The sequence below is a fragment of the Brachyistius frenatus genome, unplaced genomic scaffold (assembly GCF_029030835.1).
Source record: "Brachyistius frenatus isolate BFR_SWC_R1_liver_20210118 unplaced genomic scaffold, ASM2903083v1 Contig_3, whole genome shotgun sequence".
Classification (NCBI taxonomy): domain Eukaryota; kingdom Metazoa; phylum Chordata; class Actinopteri; family Embiotocidae; genus Brachyistius; species Brachyistius frenatus.
In genome coordinates this window covers 4,975,914-4,983,489 of record NW_027210602.1, presented here as the reverse complement: position 1 = coordinate 4,983,489, position 7,576 = coordinate 4,975,914, and the positions used below count along the sequence as shown (strand labels likewise).

General features: G+C 41.1%; 2 protein-coding genes across 2 annotated transcripts; one reads left to right on the top strand and one right to left on the bottom strand.

Moving 5' to 3' along the window:
- LOC138624421 (nodal homolog 2-A-like) lies at positions 1-1,957 on the top strand. The gene is made up of 3 exons (XM_069704621.1): positions 1-230; positions 462-1,180; positions 1,286-1,957. The coding sequence occupies exons 1-3, from the start codon at positions 35-37 to the stop codon at positions 1,436-1,438; spliced, it is 1,068 nt and encodes a 355-aa protein (XP_069560722.1). The 5' UTR covers positions 1-34; the 3' UTR covers positions 1,439-1,957.
- A 93-nt stretch (positions 1,958-2,050) lies between these two features.
- LOC138624439 (eukaryotic translation initiation factor 4E-binding protein 1-like) lies at positions 2,051-6,225 on the bottom strand. The gene is made up of 3 exons (XM_069704667.1): positions 4,921-6,225; positions 2,452-2,646; positions 2,051-2,360 (listed from the first exon to the last, which is right to left on the bottom strand). Exons 1-3 carry the CDS (start codon positions 5,054-5,056, stop codon positions 2,329-2,331), a joined length of 363 nt encoding a protein of 120 aa, XP_069560768.1. The 5' UTR covers positions 5,057-6,225; the 3' UTR covers positions 2,051-2,328.
- Between the last annotated feature and the right edge of the window lie 1,351 nt (positions 6,226-7,576).

The following is a 7,576-nucleotide window of genomic DNA, read 5'->3' as shown; positions in this document are numbered from 1 at the left end:
TCTGTTGGCTTTCGGCGCGCAGTCCTTCCTCGGGATGCACGCTGACGCACTGTCCTGTGGCGGCTCCAGGCGCGCCGTGCAGCGGCAGCAGGCCAGCGGGCTGCCGCCCTACATGTTGCAGCTCTACCGGACCATGCTGGCCGAGGACCAGACTAGGGTGGGCCAGACCGGGTACGAGGACAACAGAGCTCTGCACGACTCCGACTCTGTCATCAGCCTCGTCGCAAAGAGTGAGTATTCAACATTTAGAAAGAATACTTATGGAAATAAATGATTTCACAAAAGTGGAGAAGAACTTCAAGTAATTGTCCTGAATGCCATTTTATTCCTTTGGTTTAGTACTATAAGAAATGTGGATATTAGTTGATTTACCAGTTAAATTACATGGCTTTTTTTTTTTTTTTTTTTTTTTTTTTCAGAATTCTTTGCCAACACATGTTCTTTTCTCTTTTTTCTTTCAGGCAGCCAGCAGATTGTCAAGAGATGGTCCATCACCTTTGACCTGTCTTCCATGTCTGCAAGTGACAGCGTCCAACGGGCTGAACTTCACATCCTCCTGCCTGCCTTCACCAAGTCCTCCAGCGCCTCAGTGGACATCTACCACTCCCACAGGGACCGGTGTTCCAGCAGTCACTGCCCGGAGAACCGGCTGCTCCTCGGCCACCTGAGAGCTCATCCCAGTTCAACGGTGTCGCCTTCATCCTGGAAAGTGTTCAAAATGACCAGGATGCTCCGTCGCTGGCTGCAGCAGGAACACCCCGCAAAGAAGATGGAGGAAGAGGATGAGCAGGTGGAGGAGGAGCAGGAGGGAATCCAGCATCCTACTGCTGGCAGGATCATGATGGTGGTCTTCTTAAGGCAGAACCCAACGCTCAGCCGCACGGTACAGCATGCCAAGCACATCAGCGTGGACAGGGAGCGAGTGAGGCCGGCCTCCAGGAAGAGGAGCTGCAGAGCGAAGAGGAACTACCAGGCCGGAACCGCTTCTGCCGGCAATGCCACAGAGGAGGAGACGAAGAGTCCTGTCTGCAGCAGGGTGAACATGAGGGTGGACTTCAAGGAGATCGGCTGGAGTGAGTGGATTATCTATCCCAAACGATTCAACGCTCATCGCTGTGAAGGAAGTTGTTCTGTGCTGGTGGATGAGACCCCGATCTCTACGAACCACGCGTCCATGCAGGTAAGGCCCAGATGTTTCAACAGACAAACCTTTTCTAGTTTTGTTCAACAAGTCTATTGATGAGACGTGTTCTAATCAATCACGTTCTTCTCTTTCGCTCTCCAGTCCCTGTTGAAGTTTCATCACCCAGACAAGGTGCCTCACCTGTCCTGTGTGCCCACACACATGGCACCGCTCTCCATGTTGTACTACGAGGATGGGAAGTTGGTGATGAAGCATCACGAGGACATGGTGGTGAAAGGGTGTGGCTGCCACTGAGGAACACGGGTGCAAGTCTTTTAAAAAAAAAAAAAAAGTTGGAAATCAGAGAGACTCTGGTCTTTGGATCACCGGCGTCTACAGACACTGAGCTACTCACAGGCACAAGGTGGATGTCCACTATGTCCACAGGCCCTTTACAGAGATGTCCAGTCTGACACTGGGACAGAGGCAGCTGGTAAACAGGTCATAAAATAAGGTAAGTAGGCCTATGCTAATTTGAATACGGATACGGATTCAATCATGTGACTCTTTTCAAGTTTCCTAATGTAACTGAGGACATTGGATCAAATTCTGTATTCAAACCAGTCATTCTGGGAGGGGGAGGTGTTGCAACACCATTTATTTCATCGATACGAGCCCTCTATTTCAAGGTGGCAAATGATTGATAATGTTGCACTGTATTTGCTGGATGTGTAAATAGGTCAACAGATTCACTTTATCAACTTAAATGATGATGTCAATGTTTACAGCTTGTGTTTTCTGTCCCCAAGTGGCCAAAATCAGTTACTGCAGTGTTTCAAATGTCAATGTTAAGTGTAAACCTGTTTCTTTTTTTAATTTGTTTAAATCATTTAAAACATGTTTTTAAAGTTACAATAAGAGTCAAAATCCCATTAAAATGTTATTTAATTTTAACAAAACTTTGACCTACTTGTCAAATATGTTACAGACGATACAAAGTCAAAGAGATTTATGGATCTGTTAGCATTTTTTAACACACATTAGGCATTACAAAAATACCATCTATGTTTTTACAAGAAATCTGATTCTAGATCGCACAGCTGAGTGAGACTAGCCATCTCACTTCAACACATTTATTTTCTTTATCCCAGTAAACAAAAAGTATGAAACTGTTCGGAAGACGATTGTCATTTAAAGCAGATTCTCTAGATGTCCATTTCAAACTGGGCATCCTCTCCTACAAACAAGAAAACATTGCAGTTAAGTAGAGAGAAATATACAATTACAAAAGCACACAACAGACTTAAATACACAAGACATGTTTTTACCTGCACTCTCCTCTGGATGCAGGCTGTGCTCGCCGTTACTGCCGAGCGTCTGTTCGAGCTGGTTTGTTCTGCTGGGGGAGTCGGGTTTCAGTGGCCGGGTGACTCCCGGGATGTCGGGCAGGTTGGGAGGCGTCCGGGTCAGAGGAGATGTCCTACACTGCAGGAGGAACTTCCTGTCGTAGATGATTCTGGTTCCTGCAGGTGGCGGATAAGAAAGAAAAACGGAGTTACTTTTTGTCATGTCGAGTGATCAACATTCAAAACCAGCGGTGGTTGTGTTGTTTTATTTACTGTGGTGGAATTTTTTTTTTTTTACCAATATCCAACTTTTGGTTTGGTCTCTTCCATAACACTGACAATTTTACAACTAAATAATACAAAATGAAAATGACTAACCTTGACATTAAACATGAGTATCTAGATAAATAAAAATAACCACAGCACATAATGCTTATCGACCTTTTGGCTGTTTTCTAATTAGAATACATCTGCTATCTTTGAAGTTAAACACTTGTATGTACATTAGAACAAGTTTTTATAGAATAAAAAAACAAACTGAATCAGCACTTGATCTCAACATGAAGCATTTGTAGCTATAAGAACAAAACCAAATGTAGCAGGTAATTGTAACAGTAAAGATGTGTCACTAGTTGATGCAATAACATTACATATTTATGACTCTGGCGACAGGACTGTGACACTGACGGCCCTGAGTGGGACTCCTGTCGTCACTATCCACATGTCCATATATGCCCGTGACCAATAACCCAGTTTTTTTTCTTTTTTTTTCTTCTTGTCATTCCTATCAGAGACATTGAGACACCTTCAGTGACCCAATTCTGTTTTATCTGTTTAAATTGTCCCACCTGGTAAAGTGAGACGGTTTAAACAGGACGCAGTATCAGTTAGAACATGTGCACCTGCAACAGGTTTCTCACAACCACTGAGGGACAACATTTTCATCTGTACTTTTATCACTATGGTGAAACTTTCCCAAGGCCCCAATGTTTGAGTACGGAGCTGAATAAATGGGCCAAATGCCAAAGTGTGCTGATGACTGATTCTACGTGAGTGCAGACACGTTACCGCTCTTGTTTTCATGTTAACTGGATCAAATCAGTTATACAAATATATTTACATTTGGATTCAGCCTTTCAACTTCTGTCTCTCCATAGAAGAAATTAGTGCTGCAACAATGAGTCGATTAATCATTTAATTGATCAACAAAAAAAACTATTTGCCAACTGTTTTGATAATAGTTGTTTTGAGTCTTATATAAATTAAACTTGAATTTTTTTAAAATTTTAATCCAGCATCCTAACTGTGAATGTTTTAGTCCTCCTTGATAATAAACTAAATGTCTTTTGGTTTGGACCGTAGGTCGGTACAATAAGAGACATTTCAGGCTGTATCCGGGGACTTTGGGATACACTGCTTGACCATTTTAAAAGACCAAACAGCTAATCTGATTAATCATGAAAATAATCTACGGAATAATTGATAATAAAAAAACAAAAACAACGATTAGCTGTAGCCCTCAAAGAAATATGCTATAATGCTGTAAAGCACGACTCCTATTTAGCCCTATTCTTCATCTTTAACATAACCAGTAAGATAACCGGAGCTCACCTCTAGTAAACATGTTGCTGCTGCGCAACAGCAGCCTGCTGTAATAGCAGGACTATAAATAGGTTATGACCGAGTACATTCCTACATTGGACCATACAGTCTTCACATGAAATGATCATGAGATAAAAAAGAACTCATGAGTTTGGTCTGGTGTAAATTATCATCATGTCTGTACACCAACCTCCCCCGTCCGCGTAAATGGGGGGAAAAAAAAAAGAAGGTATGCGCATAAAGCCACTGTGAGGAAGATCCTAAATAAATGCATGTTTGAGGATTGATCGACAACAATAAACCATTTTAAGTGTGGCTGTAATACGTTTTTTTTATTTATTTTTTATTTTTTTATTTTTTACTTCTGGTGGTCTTTAGCCTTTAGGAAGCACCAATAACTATCAAACATTAACCGGACATTGTGCCAGGTCTGTGGAAAAGGAGCTTGACATCAACAAAGTCCTTCCTTTACAATGAACTTTCTAATGTCCCCCAAAATCTGGTCAACTACTTCAACTACTTCAAGTCAAAGTTATAATCCTTACGATTTCAGTCCTGGTTGCTTTGATGGCAAATGTAGTCACTGGTGATCAGAACAAGTGTGTTTTACTTCTAAAGGTCACTATTTGCATAAAGAATAACACCTGTAGGTATTACCTCCTATCTTCATTTCCTTTCATGTGTCCTGAGGGAAACGCGTATTTACCAAAGCAAACGACGGTCAGAAGTGCCCCTTTAAATCTGCTCATCTTTCTGACCCTTTTCCTTCAATCCACGCCTTTCTAATTTAATAAGATTCAAATTAAATTAATCCACCCCCCCTCCCCTCCTGACATGACCCATTGTTACCTCCTGGCGTGGTGCTGAACAGAGTTCCTCCGGGAGTCGTGGAGTAGTCCTGGGGCATGTGGGCAGCATCGTGGATGGCGATCCGCCTGACGGCTGGGATGTCCCGGCTCGTGGTGGTCTTGCCTCCCGTTGACATGTCTCACAACTCGGGTCTGCTTCAGTTGAACACCGCTGCTGCTTGTAGTATCACCTGCAGCAGTTGAGAGGACGGCGTGAAGCTGCGGTGAGGACCACAGAGGTTACGTTAATACCTCCACGTGGTCTGGACTGCAAACCCAAAACAACGCGGGACACTTCCTACAAAACATCACGTGGAGCAGGGAGCTGTGATTGGCTGAAACCACGGGGCGTCACAGACGTTGAAAGTTGTAGTTTTCCCCGGTCTGATCCGCAGCAGGCCTCTCTGTCCACAAGTACAAATTAAAAGATTAGGAAAATGAAAATGATTACAAATTATGAATTATTTACTTCTCTGGAAAAACAAAAAACAAACTTAAAATTGCAGATTATAATACAAATAAGGTCATAAAATCTGTAAACAAAATAAGAAAAACCCAATTAAATCAAAAGAGGTACATGTACAAGTTAACATCTAAATTCACAACAATTCATGAGAAAATAACATCACACAAATAGAACAAAAGCTACACCACTTTTTGCTTTTTACGAAACAACACACAACATGTATGTCACATCTTTGTTTATTAACTCTTGTAAATGGTTTGAGCTGGTGTACAGGGTAAGATGATCTATACATATCTTCATGTCAGAATGATTCTGATTGAAAGGCTTGTATACATATTCACGTTTGTTTATCCTCTCTCCAGGACAATACAAAAGAAAAGAAAACAAGTGGTCATAGCTACAAAGCCTCTACATTCCCCATGATGTGGGCGTTGGCCTAGTCTAGATAATGCTTAAAGAACATCCATAACAACTCTATGAGGGTGCATAGCATTCTAATTAAATATATTTTGTCATATATTTATACATATATTTTCATAAAAACATCTCTTTTTTTGTGCATGTGCGCAGTTGCATTCCTTAGGATAGAGTAATATGATATTGCGTTTACATTGTCATGTATCCATTCTAAAGGAGTATAGGTGATCTCTATTCTTCGCAACAGTTAAAATGTTACAATACTCTTTTTAAAATACATCGTCATAGGTTACACGTCCTCTCAAGTCGCATGCCTGGTAAAAATTCTCTCTCTTTTTCCCTCTGATCTAACTAGGTTTGGAAACAAGCGTTGTCATCACTCACTCACTCACTCACTCACTCACTCACTCACTCACTCACTCACTCACACACACACACACACACACACACACACACACACACACACACACACACACACACACACACACACACACACACACACACACACACACAGTGGTAAATGTATCACGGTGCACACGAGTTGAATTCAAACAGTAAATCCCACATTATGTCTGTAAAAATTCCACCTCAGAGTGGAAACAGATTTACAAATGATCATTTCAATTAGTGGAGCATATATATATATATATATATATATTTTTTTTTTTTTTTTTTTCAGGATTTCAAATGTCACCATGACAAGGAGAGAATGACTTAAAGTCAAAGTTATTTTCCTTAAGATTTTAGTTCTGGATGATTTGGCGACACCTGCAGTTACTGATGGAAAGAACAAGTGTGTTTTACTAATCATAATGATTTGTTTTGACCTCTGGGGGCACCAAAACTCCCCAAACATTATGCAGGAATCTACATTAATCTGATTTGATCTGGTTGGCAGCTACAAATGTTTTTTTCTCATCAATACTTATTTTTGTCATTTCCAATTGTGTTACCTGTAAACTGCACCTCCTACATGATAGTCCAAAGCCTCGTTTCCACCAAAGATTCCCTCCAACTTCTATTCCCAGGCTCTACTTTTGAAGGAACTAAAATGTTCCCAAAGCTGTTGTTGTCCGTGGTTCCACAGCAGCTTAAAGATCCACGAGGATTCTTAAAATCATCCTGCTGGCATCTTTGTTTTTGAGTTTTAATAGCGGTTGACAAACTAGCTTATAGGTGCATTACCGTCACCTATTGGACTGAAGTGTGGAAAGTTGATTCCACTGACATTTGCAGCGTGTGCCAGACTAAATACAACCTGGAATTTGCCAATGGTCCATCTATGGTATGATTTCTTCCGTAATGTTGATGTGGAAACAAAAAAACAACGCTTTCGCAAATGCAGATTTTTTTTTAAATAGCAGTTTTTAGCGAGTATTGAACCAGTAAGAAATGTTCAGGACACCACCCCATAAAGTTCTTAAACTTTGGAAAGAAATAACTCCTAAAGCAAGGACTTTTGGAAATGAATCACCCTTGGACTTTTCAGACCGGGTCTTGGTGGTTGAAACCCTGTTAGAAGAAGTTCTGCAAAAGGTTCCTGGTCCCTGGAAAACGTTTCTCTCAGTGGCAACGTGGCTTAAATGACTTTCAAAGCTTTCTTCACATACAAAAGAAAAGCAACTATTTCAAGCTCACTCCAACAAGCTGAATCAGTAATACTAAACTCATAAGTATTATGTGAAACGCATGACTTCACCGGTTTATGTATTCGGCGTCACATCCAGTACATTCACATAGTTCGCTGTGAAGCATTTTTATCCTATGTAGTTTA

Excerpts from the sequence above, each read along its gene's own strand:
- LOC138624439 (XM_069704667.1), bottom strand. The coding sequence starts at position 5,056 with ATGTCAACGGGAGGCAAGACCACCACGAGCCGGGACATCCCAGCCGTC. Across the intron at positions 2,647-4,920 it reads GTTCAGCACCACGCCAGGAG|GAACCAGAATCATCTACGAC; the intron begins GTAACAATGGGT and ends CGCCACCTGCAG. Across the intron at positions 2,361-2,451 it reads GCATCCAGAGGAGAGTGCAG|GAGAGGATGCCCAGTTTGAA; the intron begins GTAAAAACATGT and ends TCTTGTTTGTAG.
- LOC138624421 (XM_069704621.1), top strand. The coding sequence starts at position 35 with ATGCACGCTGACGCACTGTCCTGTGGCGGCTCCAGGCGCGCCGTGCAG. Across the intron at positions 231-461 it reads CATCAGCCTCGTCGCAAAGA|GCAGCCAGCAGATTGTCAAG; the intron begins GTGAGTATTCAA and ends TTTTTCTTTCAG. Across the intron at positions 1,181-1,285 it reads CGAACCACGCGTCCATGCAG|TCCCTGTTGAAGTTTCATCA; the intron begins GTAAGGCCCAGA and ends TTCGCTCTCCAG.